At 28.0% G+C, this 16,284-nt stretch overlaps 5 protein-coding genes across 10 annotated transcripts; 3 read left to right on the forward strand and 2 right to left on the reverse strand.

The window, feature by feature from the left end:
• The first annotated feature begins 338 nt into the window (after positions 1 to 338).
• On the forward strand, positions 339 to 1,929 carry Zfrp8 (Zinc finger protein RP-8). Its single transcript, XM_089076208.1, has 4 exons — positions 339 to 847; positions 955 to 1,372; positions 1,443 to 1,545; positions 1,739 to 1,929. The coding sequence occupies exons 1-4, from the start codon at positions 484 to 486 to the stop codon at positions 1,922 to 1,924; spliced, it is 1,071 nt and encodes a 356-aa protein (XP_088932334.1). The 5' UTR covers positions 339 to 483; the 3' UTR covers positions 1,925 to 1,929.
• A 31-nt stretch (positions 1,930 to 1,960) lies between these two features.
• On the reverse strand, positions 1,961 to 8,067 carry LOC105433894 (uncharacterized). Of its 3 annotated transcripts, none has more exons than XM_089076206.1 (5): positions 7,615 to 8,065; positions 4,605 to 6,951; positions 4,108 to 4,315; positions 3,815 to 4,026; positions 1,961 to 3,433 (listed from the first exon to the last, which is right to left on the reverse strand). In XM_089076206.1, the coding sequence occupies exons 2-5, from the start codon at positions 6,844 to 6,846 to the stop codon at positions 3,171 to 3,173; spliced, it is 2,925 nt and encodes a 974-aa protein (XP_088932332.1). In that variant the 5' UTR covers positions 6,847 to 6,951; positions 7,615 to 8,065; the 3' UTR covers positions 1,961 to 3,170. The 3 variants fall into 3 exon arrangements, with proteins under 3 accessions (XP_088932332.1, XP_088932331.1, XP_088932333.1); XM_089076205.1 differs by having other exon boundaries at positions 1,961 to 3,565; positions 7,615 to 8,062; XM_089076207.1 differs by lacking the exon at positions 1,961 to 3,433 and having other exon boundaries at positions 3,824 to 4,026; positions 4,131 to 4,315; positions 7,615 to 8,067.
• Positions 8,068 to 9,126: 1,059 nt separating this feature from the next.
• On the forward strand, positions 9,127 to 10,623 carry LOC105433896 (single-pass membrane and coiled-coil domain-containing protein 4 homolog). Of its 3 annotated transcripts, none has more exons than XM_011649380.3 (2): positions 9,127 to 9,498; positions 9,754 to 10,623. In XM_011649380.3, the coding sequence occupies exon 2, from the start codon at positions 9,764 to 9,766 to the stop codon at positions 9,941 to 9,943; it is 180 nt and encodes a 59-aa protein (XP_011647682.2). In that variant the 5' UTR covers positions 9,127 to 9,498; positions 9,754 to 9,763; the 3' UTR covers positions 9,944 to 10,623. The 3 variants fall into 3 exon arrangements, with proteins under 3 accessions (XP_011647682.2, XP_025075830.1, XP_088932335.1); XM_025220045.2 differs by having other exon boundaries at positions 9,127 to 9,340; XM_089076209.1 differs by having other exon boundaries at positions 9,167 to 9,426.
• A 1,053-nt stretch (positions 10,624 to 11,676) lies between these two features.
• On the forward strand, positions 11,677 to 13,275 carry LOC105433898 (stromal cell-derived factor 2). 2 transcript variants are annotated; one of them, XM_011649382.3, is made up of 5 exons: positions 11,677 to 11,849; positions 12,307 to 12,502; positions 12,576 to 12,800; positions 12,881 to 13,064; positions 13,182 to 13,275. In XM_011649382.3, exons 1-4 carry the CDS (start codon positions 11,780 to 11,782, stop codon positions 13,047 to 13,049), a joined length of 660 nt encoding a protein of 219 aa, XP_011647684.2. In that variant the 5' UTR covers positions 11,677 to 11,779; the 3' UTR covers positions 13,050 to 13,064; positions 13,182 to 13,275. The 2 variants fall into 2 exon arrangements, with proteins under 2 accessions (XP_011647684.2, XP_088933329.1); XM_089077203.1 differs by having other exon boundaries at positions 12,881 to 13,275.
• A 1,427-nt stretch (positions 13,276 to 14,702) lies between these two features.
• LOC105433897 (uncharacterized) lies at positions 14,703 to 16,252 on the reverse strand. The gene is made up of 2 exons (XM_011649381.2): positions 15,979 to 16,252; positions 14,703 to 15,824 (listed from the first exon to the last, which is right to left on the reverse strand). The coding sequence occupies exon 2, from the start codon at positions 15,662 to 15,664 to the stop codon at positions 14,795 to 14,797; it is 870 nt and encodes a 289-aa protein (XP_011647683.2). The 5' UTR covers positions 15,665 to 15,824; positions 15,979 to 16,252; the 3' UTR covers positions 14,703 to 14,794.
• Positions 16,253 to 16,284: the final 32 nt, after the last annotated feature.

Genomic DNA, 16,284 nt, shown 5'->3' on the forward strand with positions numbered 1-16,284 from the left:
TTTTTTTATATTATATATCCAAATAATATTTAATTTTTATCAAAATTATTTTTGAAATTCAGATATATACAAATATATACAAATATTACCTATTTTTGCAAAGAAAGTAACTGTTTATTGACATCTTCCAATTTATTCTTCCAATATCGTTTGTCCACAAAGCACAATGTTCGCTATTCGAGAAAACATGTTTATTATTCATTTTTGATCACATAATCTATTTGAAGCTAAAAATAAGCGATGCATGAAAAGGTACCTTTATAAGTATGAGAGGTAGTATTAAACTTGACGTTTCTTGAGAATGGTAAATAAAGTGTTCGCAAAAGTTAAAACGAGTACGTGCGTCGAGTTTGACGTTTCGTGGTGAACCCTCATGGATGTGTACGTTTTCGTTTATTTTCGCGCCGATATATTTATTATTACAGATTCGCGAAGGTGCGCGATTTCGAACGTTTTGTCATCATTCTAGCGTCTAGCCTGGATATGGCAGTCGATTTAGGATTCGTGGAGAAATGCGAGTCCTGGCGGCTGGAGAGCCGATTCTTCCCCAGTAAAGTAGGCGGCAGGCCGGCCTGGCTCGATCTAAAAAATATTCCCACCAAAGCTGATCTAGAATGCGAATATTGCGGCGATCCCTGTGTGTTTCTTTGCCAGATTTATGCGCCATATGAGGAGGACGTCGATGCGTTTCATAGAACTATATACGTTTTCATATGCAAAAATGTAGATTGTTGCAAGCTGAATCAGAATGGAAACTTGAAAGTTTTCCGATCACAGATGAATAGAGTTAACAACTTTTATCCATCCGAACCGCCTGTGGAACAGAAGGATTGGAAAACAGATATTGGTATGATATTGCGATATACGAACAAAAATTGTTTTTATCTTCAGTGACTAATAAAATTATATCAGCATGCATACATATACATACAACGTTAATTTATACTTTTGTAGATGTATCGCAGTGGACAAAAACATGTCATGTGTGTGGAATCTTGGCACCAAATCACTGTGGTAAATGTAAAACCGTCAATTATTGCTCTCGAATACATCAAGTTTATGATTGGAAGAACAGACACAAAGATATATGTGGTATGGTAGAAGATAAAAATGACAACAGTTTTCTGTTTCCTGAATATGAGATAGTGATAGAGAGCGATGATATTACAAAAGAAAATGTTGAGCAGAATGATCTGAAAAGTGAACAAGAAGAAATGGAAAAATATAACATGATGGTGCAAGATGACAGAGTTGGAACATTTCAGCATGAAGATGTTAATGATGACTTATTAGAAATGGCTAATGATGAGAAAGATGAGATATTTGCAGAGTTTCGTATGAAAATAGATAATTATCCAGATCAGATTTTAAGGTATATTTTTTTAAATATAAAAATTAAATAATTTATAACAACCAGAGAACTAAGGTGCATTTTTTATCAGGTATGATAGAGGAGGAAAAGTTTTATATATTTCATCACATAATCAGACAATAGATATACCAAAATGTCCAGAATGCAATGGTGATAGACAATTTGAATTTCAGGTATAGATTCATTCACACAAAAGTGTCAAACTTTAAAACTACTATTAGAATAACAATAATTTTTATAGTACAAAATCTTTTTTTGTTTCTCTCTTTGAAAAAAATGAGAATTTTTCATTTTCTTTCGAAATTTTCATTTAAAATCAATGTGTTCTCTTTAATAAAATATACAAATTAAAAATGATTTTTACAGATAATGCCACAGCTATTGAACTATCTCGGCTCCAAAGATGTTATCAAGTGCCTTGATTGGGGAATATTGGCTGTTTTCACATGTAAACAATCTTGCATATCTAAGAATAAGTATATAAGAGAGTATATATGGAAGCAAGACATTGTACAGGAAGAAACTGAATCGAAAATAAATCAGAACATATGAATATACTTGATTTTTTATATAAATAAAGACATTCAATTTCCTTTTATTTCAACTTTATTCAATTATGAAAAGAGTAACATGTTCTTTTGTATCATCCAAGTTAACTCATTAGTCGACTAAACTATGATATTAAAAAATGGAACAATAAACATTGACTATAATAAGTGCATAATTAAAAAAATGAATAATACAATATGACAATATATACAGTATAATATGACAACACAGTTTGTATTATATTTTTTCAATGTAAAGATACATTATAAAAATAATCTAATAAAATTTTTTTACTGAAAATCCATCGCAGAATTTTCTTTAAAAAAATTACTTTGTATGTTATAATTAATGATATTATATATAATGTCATATAAAATATAGATCATATATATATATATATATATATAAGATACATTATAAAAATATTCTAATAAAATTTTTTTACTGAGAATCTATCACAGAATTTTATTTTAAAAAATTACTTTGTATGTTATTAATTAATGATATTATATAATGTCATATAAAATATAGATCATATATATATATATATATATATATATATATATATATATATATATATAGAGGTTGTCTCATAATTTTTGGATCATTTCTCATATGTAGATAGAGCGGATTGAATTAAACAAAAAAATTCTCTATTTTATGGTTTTAGTCATTAGTATTGAGCTATCCTGTATAATATCGTGATAATTTTTATAGTATTAATTTATTAATTTAATTAATTTTGTAGTAGTAATTTTGCATTTAACAAACAATATAATTCTAGCAAATCTTATTAGTATGATTTATAAAATAAAACCGTATACAGAAACCATAACATATTTCTGTTTAATCTTTGAAAAAAAATGTAAAAAAAATTTGTCATATTAGTGAAAATTTCTTAGATTACAATTTGTGTTAACAACTCGAACAACAGTTCTTATATTAACATTAAATACAAGAGAGATAATATTAAGTATCAGACTCAAAGTTATAAAGTAAATTCATTCGTAATTTGTACTCTTCATTTTAAAATATATCATCTCTTTAAAAGATGTGTACAACAATTAAATGTGTAATCTATTAGAAATATATAATACGCTTATCACAATTATAATGCAATATGCATAACAGAAAATTATGATCATAATTTTATGATCACGCCGTATGTAAAACTATTAGTTGTAGTCGCAATAATGCGATTATTAACTTATACTCAAAAGTATTAAAAATAGCTGATTTCTTATAATTACTATCTTAAAATTATTTTTTTTTGTGAAGTAACATTACGTAATATTGATAAACTTTCTTTACAATAATGTTTAAAGCGTTTAAGTGTTAAAGTTGATACAGCCTTTGTCAAGTTGTGTGACAGATCAAACGGATCTTGCACACATATACATGAATCAACACGAAAATATTCTGGCTTTTTCTTCTGTAGTTGTGCAACATAAGGCGCCATAGCACTAGGTATAGTCTGTATTTCCGTGAAATCTCTCTTGTTACACGTCTTGCCTAACAATGGACATATGACAAGGTGCATATAATCGAAATTTCCATAATATTCAAAAAATTCCAATAGCAATTGACGTATCGGCAAGTGAGGTATACTGATAGAAATAGTATCACCGACTCCAGTTTCCCAACCTGAAGTATAATTTACATATACACACATATACACACACACACACACACACACACACACACACACACACACACACACACATATATATATTATATAATATTAATTTTAAATATATAATCATATTATATTAACTTTAAAATATAAATATGCATATAATATTGCAATTTACTATTATAATTTTTCCAATTGTAAATTTCCAATCGTAGATGAATTATAACAATGCATTTTTACGTAAATTTCTCAGCACTTACCAGCGACAATTTTTGATTGATTATAGGTTTCGATTAAAGCAGCAACACTTTTTACTTTAAATCTGACTTGCAAATAAAATATGACCATCCAAACAAGAGCATAATTCGATATTCCGAATATTTCCTTAGAACCAGATAAGTCTCCCAACAAGATCCACTTTTTTAAAAACAATATCAATTTTCGACACGGAGGATACGCCATGTTAAAAGACCTAAAAATTTAATATCTTATCATACTTTGTACAAAACACACTTTGTGCAAAATTCCTTAGAAATACAATAATGCTTCATACTTAATAAACTTGGAATTTTCTACCGAGAGACTATTCATAAACGAGATATCGCACTGCAATCCTGTTAATCTATGTTTCACTTTTATTAGAGGAGTCCTACTCTTATCCAAAGTTAATTCTATATCCCAATTCTCATGATCGGTTTTTAAACAATCTTGAATTTGTTTACTTCTACTTTTTATTAATTCGGGATCGGTACATTCGTCACCTAATGAAAAAAAAAATATTTTTATAAATTTCTTACATGTTATATTTTGTTTTTATATTTTTTTAAAAATTTGTGCTTTATATAAAATAATTCATGAAATTAAGTGTTGAAAAATATTAAAATCTCGTTATTTTAAACGTATATCAATCGTATCAAACATATTCTTTTGATATTATTTAAATTATCAAAAGATTTAAGTTATCAAAATTTATTTATATTTATATTCTCTTGTTCAAAAACTTTTAAAACATTTAATCGATTTATTATATTATAAACAAATATAACTTACCAAAGTCGAGATATATGTCGATATCACTTTTTGGTAATGCTAAACCAGTGATTCTTGAACCGAATATACATACCTCTACAGGTAATTGAGTTTCGAAGATATGCTTTAAAGTATCCCTGAGTTGAATTGTTTTCGGATCATTTAATACATCATTTGATGATTTAAACAAATCAGCAGCAATTTTCTCAATGTTTTTCAATAATTCTCGTAATGGTTTCGATAATGATGTAATTGCGAAGTCATTACTCTTTTTTAAATACCGATGCGATTGTTTGTTACAGTGTTGTTGATAAGTTAAATATGTAGCTTCGTTAACATTTTCGTTTTTATACCACAAAGTGGCACACGTTAAGCAAAAATCAAATTCTGAATTATCCTTCTTATTGAAAACTGCCTCGTGCATAACACTAAGATGTTCCATAAAATTTATCTTCCTTTTGAATCTATTATTGCATTTAACGCAAGCAAAGTATTGAATGCTATACCACAAAGTCTGAAAATCCTCTAGTATATGCTTGACCGAGTCAAGTAGTAATTTGCGTTTGTTTCTGTGTGAAGGCATACGTATATGCCATTTGTAATCCTTTTTATCAGATGCATTCAGATATGTCCCCTTTATATTATCGTTACAGGCATAACATTTGGCACATTGAAGATTTACATCTGATGTACGTTCTACTTTTATTAGTTCCTTTAATAGCTCAAAATATTCCTTGTTCTCTTGCAGCTTTATAGTTTTAAGATTTTTAAAATGTTTTTCCGAATTTATATGTTCGTATATCGCCTGTGCATCGTCCTGTTGTAGATCGCTACATAGAAGACAGAGCATTTTTCCAAAAGACGGAAGGAAAAATTGCAGATTTAATTTAATTTCTTTGAGTTTTCCTTCATTGCAAGCAAATATGATTTCCTCGAAATCAAGATATTCTTTCCGATACATTTTATTATAACGATCCAAAATGGTCTCTTTAGATTCTGCATGTAAAGTTAATAGTTTTGGACTATTATTGATAAGATCCTTAAATATGCGGAAAGATATAAAAAAGCCAAGTGTATCATCTTTGTCATTAGTAGAGTCAGTTGTAACCATCAAATTATGATCGCGATATTGCTCTGTATTCAGTTGTGTTTCGTTAATATTATATTCCTTCGAAACTTTGTCATTAATCGATACATCATCTCTACAAATTATAGATTTTACATTGTGTGTTTTATTTATATTAAGATTCTTTGAGATAGATGCAATATATATATAATTATATGTAGAAAAAACGTTCTTAAACTGTTTCAAATGTATTAATGTTTCACATAAATGATTAATTATATCTTCAGCTTCAGTAAATATATCGGAACAGATAACGCAAATGTAAACAAAATCTTTCCAAATCGAATTTTTATTAACAGCTTCAGAGTTTTTATTAAAAATTTCAGAGTTTTTATTAAAAGTTTCAGAGTTTTTATTAAAAGTTTCAAAGTTTTTATTAAAAGTTTTAGAGTTTTTATAAAAAGTTTTAAGATGATTTTTAATGTGTATTATCGGTTGTTCTTTAATTTCAATGGTTCCATCATTATTCTCAAAAGAGATTAGAGTTAAAGATTCAAGAGGCTCCAGGTAAATTAATAGATTTTTACAATTATCATATTCTCGTCCTTTAATGTCAATTAATAATCTCACATTTTCTTCATGTTTAAATTTTGAAAAATGAGCTTGTAATGATAATATACCATGTATTATCTCATTGCAAAATGAGCATCGAAATAATGGATAATAAGCAGCAATATTAAAATCTTTAACTGTAAAAGACCAATCAGAGATATATTTCATAGAAAATTTCATGCTATTTTTATGTATTTCTATTTCATGATTTATTATATCATTTTCTTCAATTGTTTTATTACATTGATCACAGATATATTTTGCTGTATTTCCTGTATGTTCTGGCCATACTGTTCCATCTAATCTCTTACTATTACTTAATTGTACTGGTACTTTTATATTAAGAGGAATACCATTTTGTTTATTATGTATATCGTCATTTGAATCTTGTTTCTTATGCTTTATAGAATGGTCTAACTTATTAGCTTTTAAACGTATCTGATGACGTTTTCCTTCTAAATGTTGATAAACATTATATAAGGAACTTATTGAACAGTTGCAAAATATACAAAAGTATTGAGAATTTATTATATTTTTTATTACTATTCCATGCTTTGATAAATTTTTGTATTTTTTACTTGACATTTTGATAGATTTTTCTAGATCAGATGTTTAGATATTAATATCTGGATGAATGAGTTCTTCTTTTGAATGAGTTTCTGCCTTTTTTTATAGTTTTCAATAATGGTCCTGTATAAACAATAATTGTCCATTATAATATGTTATATGCTGCATGAGAAAATATTTATATATTTTGGTAAATTTTATATTGTGCTTGTTCTCTCTCTCTCTCTCTCCCCTCCCTCCCCCACACATACACATAATATTATATATATATGCATATATATATATATATATATAAAACAATATAATAAAATAACTTATTAAATTTATTAGAATGTAAAAGGAAAATCCTAAACTATTTATCTAATAATTTGTCATATGCTTATTCATAGTTCCTAACTGCCACTATTGCTATGAATTACACAATTAATAATACCACATATTCCATATGAAATAATAATCACATTGTCATTAAATGCTAAACTGATTTGATAATTCGTAATTTAAATTTGACTAGACTAATGCAGCTATTTTTTTTAAATTATATCTACTAAATTATATCTTATATCTTATCTACTCTATTTTATCGCTACATTATCAATCTTCTTCGTGATTTTTTATCGGTATTGACTACGTTACAAGAATAATTTTTTAATTCTTAAAATTTGTGTTTCAAAGAAAGAGCGTTAGCAAGAGGAAAATTATATATCTGAAATTGACAAATCAGACGCACGTAGTTAAAGCGTGACATAAATAAATAGAAACTGTGGACTTATAAGAAATGCTCACTCAATTTTCCTCACGTCACAATCTTATTGGCATAACTTGTTGATCGATAATCTTCATTTTCTTCTTTTTCTATCAATTTAATGGTCCACTCCTGTTCCACTCCAAGGACAATCTAATTAATATCTAATACAAATAATCCTAATTTTTCCCAGTTTTTCGCAGTCTTTCACAGTCCTTCACAGTCCTTTACAATCTTTCACAATCTTCCGAGGTGAGTGATATCCCGGGATTACCCGACGTTGACTTAACTTCCGATGTTGAATCAGCACCCAACAATATGTAATATACATAGACATACACCTTGGACAGCATTCAATTAGTAAAGCAGCTAAAACGTGATCTACAACGTGGGCAGTAACAACAGTAGATGAATAGTAAATCGTAAAAGATTGATGAATCACAATCGATTATTCTTCTCCTCACATTGATTGCGTTCAGCAAAGAAAACAGATCAGTGAGCATACAGTGATTCTTTATTATGATTGGTTTTTACACTTAAATTCAACGAAGATCTAAAAGCAAGGACCAATCATATTGAAAAATCATCGAACGCTCACTGATCTGCTTTTTCTGCTGAACGCATCCATTCAATTTTATCATCATCACATCCTGTGATCATCACATTCACAATTTCTTACGGCTTACGACTCATTCACTATTGCTACTGCCCATTGTAAACCTTGCTAAGGGCTGTGACACATAAAGTCTGTTTTTTTCAGCTGAACTTCTTGCATAGTTCATCTTTTCTCTTTTTCTCTTTAGAGAAAATGTTAGCATGGAAAGAAAATCTTTCCATGTTAGCATGGAAAGAAAAAGAAGAAAGATAAACTGTGCAAAAAGTTCAGCCGAAAAGAATAGGCTTTAGAAAAACTTAAGGTACCTTTTTAGGCTGACGTTTGACGTCCATCTTCAGCGTCAAAAATACATTACATGATCAAAAGTGACATTCAAATTTAATTATTTTGCGTCAATTTTGATTACGTAACTTCGTTTGACAAACAAGTTATAAACAATCCTAAATATAACATACGTATAGCATAAATACAGCATAAGTATAGCATAAATAAGATTTTTACTATTCCTATATTTGTCTTTGTTTTTTCACTTATTAACATGACAGAATAGTAATGTGACGCGGGAAACAAAGATCAAGGATAATGAAGCGTTTATATTGATTATATTATGTAGAAATATAGTTCTTGCATTACTAGATACGTCTTTCTCTTTAGATGAAAAAAAGCAATGTATTGATGTATTGTATCTGCTATCTTTCATTTTTCGAAAGTAAAAAAGGACATAAGATATTGCTCTCTCGTTCTATCAACTCGAATCTTGATTTTAATTAGAAGACGTATCCAATCATAGTGTAAAGAATGTTTCTTTACATCATGGTATCCAATGGTATAAGATTTATGGATAGAAACTTTATGTTACCTCAGTTATTATGTTTACACGGCGATGTTAAGCCTGGTTTAGTAACAACCACAATTAGCGATTTCTTGTATTTAATTGAATCACAATTTTAGATTTAAAAAAATCTACTAATGCGAGATTTCATTAACTACAGTTGTTAATGAGCCAGATTAACATCGCCGCGTAAATGTAGTGATAATGATGGTTTTGGGAACACACGACGCTTAATCATATACTTATGGTGCGGAAGTGACAGCAAAATTGGTGTAGCACCCATGTAGCATCGTGCCAACTGTTTTGCTACGTGTCACGTGTACAAATCTAATTTTCTGATTGACAACTGTGACTTTGTCTTTTCGTACTCCTTTCTCATATTTGCTCATCTCGCACGTCCCCAAGGTATTTGCATCTCAACGAATTGATATGATTCTCGATTGTTTATTCGAAAAAGCTCACGTGGACGAAAATTTCGTATGTTGAGAGGAGCTATAAACATATGCATGACAAACATCATGATTGTGTTGTGTCAATTGAGTGCCTCTTGCTATTTCTCGTGGAATCTATCAAGATATGCGAATAGCTTGATACTCTTTAAAATTAAATTCTTTTGATTCAAGAATTAAAATTCAACTTCCATACCTATATATACATCTTTTAAATTTAAATATATCTGTTTGATGGAAAATGGATGAACATTCATCTTAATGCAATCTTGTTAATTTACAGTTGCGAAAATATGCGGCAATTGAAGGGAAAGACGAAAGAAACGAACAAACAGAAAAAAGAACGGAAAAAGGAATTCTTGGAGAATAAGCAGAGAGTATTCACAGTTGTGTTGCCTACTGTAGCTGCAATATTTGTGATAATAGCAGCATACGTTTATATTAAAACCCGTCCAAAACTTATTGAATACTAATAACATCTATCACTTCTTTTATCATTCATTCACTCAGACTGAACCATGCTTTGATGATACATAGACAATTTCTCGTTGCATTTTCATGAATATATGAAAGTTTCTCTAAAAGGAAGCACATTCCACTGTTCTCTCCGAGACATACCTTGTACCTAAATCACATTGGAAGCAAGATGCTGTTTTTGCAACTCTATATTATTTAATTTGATAAAATATTTTTCAAGCCAAGAATTATATAATATATAAGATAATTATCAGATATAAGGCGCAAAGACATAGGGCACTGTTTTTATGAAAATATATTTACAGCATGAGAAAAGTTCATTAATTTATATTGCATTATGAATAAATGATAAAATTTATTAACATTGAATAATGCATAAATTTATATTAATTTATGTCTTCCTTAATTCTTTTTTGTGTATATGGTTCTTTTAGCATATCATGAAATATAACAGAATCATACAAACACAGAATTATTTACGTAATATTCTATTGATTTGTTTTTTTATGTATAACATAATAAACACATCATACAAAGTCTATATCTATAAAATCTAAGTTTTAGTAATTAAAAGTTTTAGTAATTAAATTAAAGTGGAAAATGTTAGCGTGTAAAGCATTTGAATAATGAATATGGGTCCAATGCGGTATGAAAATATATTTGTTATATTTAACAACATTGTGTATTATATTTCCTCCTTTTCTCAAGTTATTTCATTAATTTTCTTCGAATAATGATCATGTTGCTTTTAAAATAAAATAATATAATTGATTAATAAAATATTTTAATTTTAAATATTTATATATAAACTCAAATTGGAAAATGTGATTTAATATCAGTGTTGATAAAACAACGTGCACAAAAGAATTTTCCATCTAATCTATTAAAATAATAGTAATAATTATTATTTTAATATAGACTATAATAGCAAAAATTATTATTATTAAAGTACACTAAATTGAAGAAAAAAGAAAAGATCTATACTAATTCTAATTTGAGAAAATATCTTATTTAAATCATTATTTAGCCCGAATTGTATAAAATGTATATAAAATGTATATAAAATATATTCACTAATGCAAATATTATTAATAACGACAACTATATAAAATATATATTTAAAAAATATATATTTTATGTATATTATATATAAAGAATATATTAAGATATATAATAATAAATTAAAAGAAAGTTTATATTATTTTGAGATTTTTTTATTTAAATAAAAAAATTAAATGATCATAAATTATATTAATTAAATTATTATTTAATCTTATCTCATTATTATCTTATTAAAAATGTATAATAGCAAACATTTTTTTATAAAAACAAAATATAGCGAATGAAAAGAATCTATACTCTCCCAATTTGAGAAAATATTTCGTTTAAATCTATTTATTAATATAATAAATTATTATTTATACTTAATAATTGTATTAAAATACGCAAAATTATTTATTTTTATAAACATTAATATGCAAATTTTTTTTGTTATTTTTTAAAAAGATAATTTATTACTATCTATAATAACATAAACGCATATTAAAAAAGGAAATCAACAATCTTTTCGAAACTGTTTAACTCTATTTTTTGCCCTATTTTTTTCTATCAGGTGTAAACAATTATATGTTGTTCTGATTATAAACTTATGATAAACAAAACAAAAGAATTAAGCTTCCCGCTGATATTAGACAGACACGTGGATCACAACCAACGGGAAATCAACACGCATTTACGCTCCTGCGTTATTATCGCCGGTAATATCGTGGTCTCTTCTTTTGACTATTCTGTCCAATTCTGTCTGTACCGAGAGCTATCGAGGCCTGATCGTAATGAATTTTACGATGCGTTTGTTCCTTTCCAGTTTCACGATACTCTTACTTCACATCACTTACATTGAAGGTATCTCTTATATTTGTCTCATAGAAATATGATTGCTTATAAATGTATAATTAACGGGTTATGTTATTCCTGTCATACTACGTGTCACGCGTTTTATTCCAGTATATTAGTACCGATTTGCTGATATCATTGATTGCACTAATTGATCATATTTATATTACAATTAACATTACAAATATCTTGATTTGTATAAAATATCTTGATTTGTACACATAAAAGTTTTTCTTTTATTTTATACATTAATATATCTCGGCTCATTCTTTATAACTGTAATCTTTGCACTGTTTGTCTTTTTTTTTATGTCTTTTTTTAATTATATCGATCTTATTCAATTAAAAAGTAACATAATACATAATACCGACAGTTACAAGAAACATAGTGTCTACTATAAGTGAAACATTACCCTATATCTTTATGAAATATATCTATTTTATCATTATGTTATATATTTTTGCAGCTAGGGGGACACAACATGTAACATGTGGCTCTGTACTAAAATTAATGAATGTAGATTACAATGTTAGGTTGCATTCCCACGAAGTAAAGTATGGTAGTGGCAGTGGACAGCAGTCAGTAACAGGTACTAATGCCAAAGAAGATGGTAATTCCTACTGGCTCGTTAAAGCAGAATCAGGAAAGCAATGTATGCGGGGGTGAGTTATAGTTTATATCTAATTATTTTCTTTATTTCTGTACATGAGCAAATGATTATGATTTTTTTAACAGGAAGCCAATTAAATGTGGAGACATTATCAGATTAGAACATATCGCAACGAAGAAGAATCTTCATTCGCATCTTGTTAGTTCACCATTGACTGGAAAACAGGAGGTCTCCGCTTATGGTGATCATAAAGGAGAAGGTGATACTGGAGACAATTGGATGTTAATATGTCAGAATGATTTCTGGGAGAGGGATGATACAATCATGTTAAAACACATTGATACTGACAAGTAAATATTCTATTCAATGATTTAAACATGATAATAATGCCATCTAAGATGAATATAAATTATGAATATTGTGTGTTTAGATATTTGGCTGTCACTGGCAGAACATATGGTACTCCAATTAGTGGACAAACTGAAGTAGTAGGCGAATATTCTGCAAGCAGTCCTCACACCCAATGGTCAGTGATGGAGGGATTGTTTATTCATCCTAATGATTTCAAAGCACAGCATTATCAACACACGGAATTATAAGGACAATTTTTAGCGGTGACTTTACCTTACCTTTAGTCTTTCTACAAAGCATTTGCATGTTTTGCAGAAAATTGTATTATTATATTACCAAAAAATATTCAAATATTATTAAATAATGTTCTTTTCTTCTAGGCTGATTATTTATTGGAACTGTGGTTTTAAAAATTTTCGCATAATATTGCATTTTGTTTGAAAAAAATTTACAAAATCAGTTGCTCAAAGTTCGCGAATAAATCTATTGTACTTGGATTCAATAATAATCTATTACATTTTGCACAATCGTTACATTAAAAATTTGATTTAATATTTTGTGATGAATTCTATGTGAAAATTCATTATGTGTATTTAATGAACAATGAAAATAAATAAATTTGCTTACCAAATTAGTAATTATCAATAACTATTGGATAAGGTTGAATACCTGAAAAAGCATATGATTGACAGCAAACAATTTGAATATAAATCTATTATTCATACATAGAACATACATTAAAACTAATGATATTTTAATAAAAATATGAAGCAGCAATATAAAATTAAATTGCATTGTTTCACTTGATAATCTCAGTTTATAATTCTAAAATCTTTAATTCCAGGATTCCAGATTACACAATAGTGATTCTAACATCATACTAGTAAAGTAATTTATATCATCACTAAATATTAAAATGTTAAATGTAACGATGATACACATACTATATTTACCATTGCATTTGCAAATAGGAATATTAATGTTTTATAATAAAATTTAAAAAAACTTTTGGATTTAATCGAATATACATGTAACTATTGGTAACGAATGATAAAGTCAATAGAGATATTTTCATTTTTTCGCACATAATTAATCTGTACTAAGCCTTCAGAGTTTAGAAGGCTCCTTAGTGATGTTTGACTCTATATTGCTTAATGATTAATATGCAAATAAAAAATCTTCTGAGAACTGTATATAAATACGAACTGAATTAAACAAAACAGTTTTTTTTTTTTTATTTCTTAACATTTTCATATGTTTGTTGTTCCTCAGTCACTTTAGTAATTCTGTCATTTTGATAAGATTAAATTATATAGATATTAATATATGTTAATATAATATTTTTTACATGGCGATTTTGATGTTTTGATCAAAGCAAAATATTAAATAAATGTGGCAATAAATCATAATTGAACGTTCTTTGTGCCAATTATTTACCAATATTTTTGCAATTTTGTGATTGACTTATAGAAATCATCATGTTGATTTTGTTAGGTTATTGAGGTAGTTTTTTTTTAAATTGTATTGTGTGAAAGTCATCATTTACATATTTAATTTTCTTAAATTATTTGCAATTTTTCCTCAGTAATTTGCAGGCGAACATAACAATATAATAGAATACAGCAGAAATAAAAAGTAAATTTTTCTTCATTATATTTCGGATATTTTCATTAATTTTGAAAAGGAACGTTCAAATGTATAAAAAAGTGCACCTTTAGTGAAATTGCAAAGTATGTGAATTCTAAAAAAAAGAAAAATTGTAATTTATTACAATTCATTAAAAATTACAAATTCCAATAAAGATATATTTTTTTAACTATCTATTAATTAATTATTAATATTACAGAATATTTGATAATGTAGGATGGATTTGTATCTGTGTTTTATAGTCTGTATGAATATGTTGTATATATACATATTACTGTATTTATTTCTATGTACATAATAAATAAAATAATATATTAAATCAAATTCCTTGCTTACTTAACTAGCTTCATACTTCTTTTAGTTCATATTTGCCACTAATATCTCGCGTGCCTATGAGACCATTATATGGAAAGATAATATTGGATAGACCATAACTTCCAAAGATCTCTCTCAGATTCTGTTTTCCCGTCACATGATTGACGTAACGTTGCTTGCCAGTCAGACAGCTGTGCAACTTCCAAATGCCGAGCACCAAACAGATGCACAGGATTGACATTAGCATATCAAATATTGTGACTAGAAATATACTCGAGCTATCCTTAGAATGCAGGAGTCTCGCCAGGACGATGGGAAAGCAAAAATTCAGGAATATGTTGAAGTAGTCTGCGTCGCTCTTCACTATATGATTAATGTTCTCGTACATATATGGGCCCAGAACACACAAGGAATACAGACATGTGAGCGACGTATAGAAACAAAATAATATAAAGTTGCCCATATTCTGACGAAGAACGCAGGCACCTAAGAAGAAGCAATGATGATCCTTGAAATGAAAACACTTTCGACAGAAGATGCAATGCTGTGTGGGTTTGCACATGTAACTCTGACATCTCTCGCAATGCCAAAACTTGTAGGATGTGTTGTGTGCTGGTGGTTGTACGCTATTGGGTTGCTCGAATTTGCGCTGCTGGGTGACCACGCTGCATAAATTGCTTTGTATATCCTTTACTTTCATTGGATTCGCTTTACAACTGATGCTATATATTGAATACCAATTCAGGTACACCTGCATACAAAGAAAGACAAAGACCAGCGAGATTTTCTGATGGATGTAGATTGTAATTGCAATAATAAATACGGTGCATGTTAATGTTGCTAGCGGACATATTTGCTTAGCAATCTTCAAGCAAGTTTTTATATGCTGAGACTGAGACATGCCTCACGATAAATATACACTAGGATTCTTTCTCTTTGCATACACAATATATAAATCTAATTTTCGCACGATATATAAATTCAATTCGTAGGCGTAATTTTTATTCGAGGATCTTTTCATTTTACAGAGTATATTTTCCTACAATATACTATTTATATTCCTGGAAAGATAATAAGCTTATCAGAATACACATTTTTTCATACTTCTGATTTATTTTACTTGCGTTTCTTTTTTTAATATAAAAATACGTTTATTTAACAATCAATGAATGCATATCCTTATTAGTTTTTAATATATGAGAGTTGTTCACTGACCTTAAACATAACCTTAAATCCACTTCTACATATCGATTTCATTTTTATTTAATTTAACAGGTATCAATATCATCCTCGAAACAAATTTGATAATTTATAATGATCAATAGACAATGATTAGGATATAATTTCTTTCAAAATGTGCTTATTCTTCAAAATAACATCTGTTGTTTCACCAGAATATTTCAATGTATGTATCTATATATAAAACTAGGAATCCCTCCTAAAGAATATATTATTGAGAGACATTACACAATATTCCAAGTGTGTAAAATATTGTAATCAATTATTGCCAGAAAAATATTC

The sequence above is a fragment of the Pogonomyrmex barbatus genome, unplaced genomic scaffold (assembly GCF_055798465.1).
Source record: "Pogonomyrmex barbatus isolate J1 unplaced genomic scaffold, ASM5579846v1 scaffold2, whole genome shotgun sequence".
Classification (NCBI taxonomy): Eukaryota; Metazoa; Arthropoda; class Insecta; order Hymenoptera; family Formicidae; genus Pogonomyrmex; species Pogonomyrmex barbatus.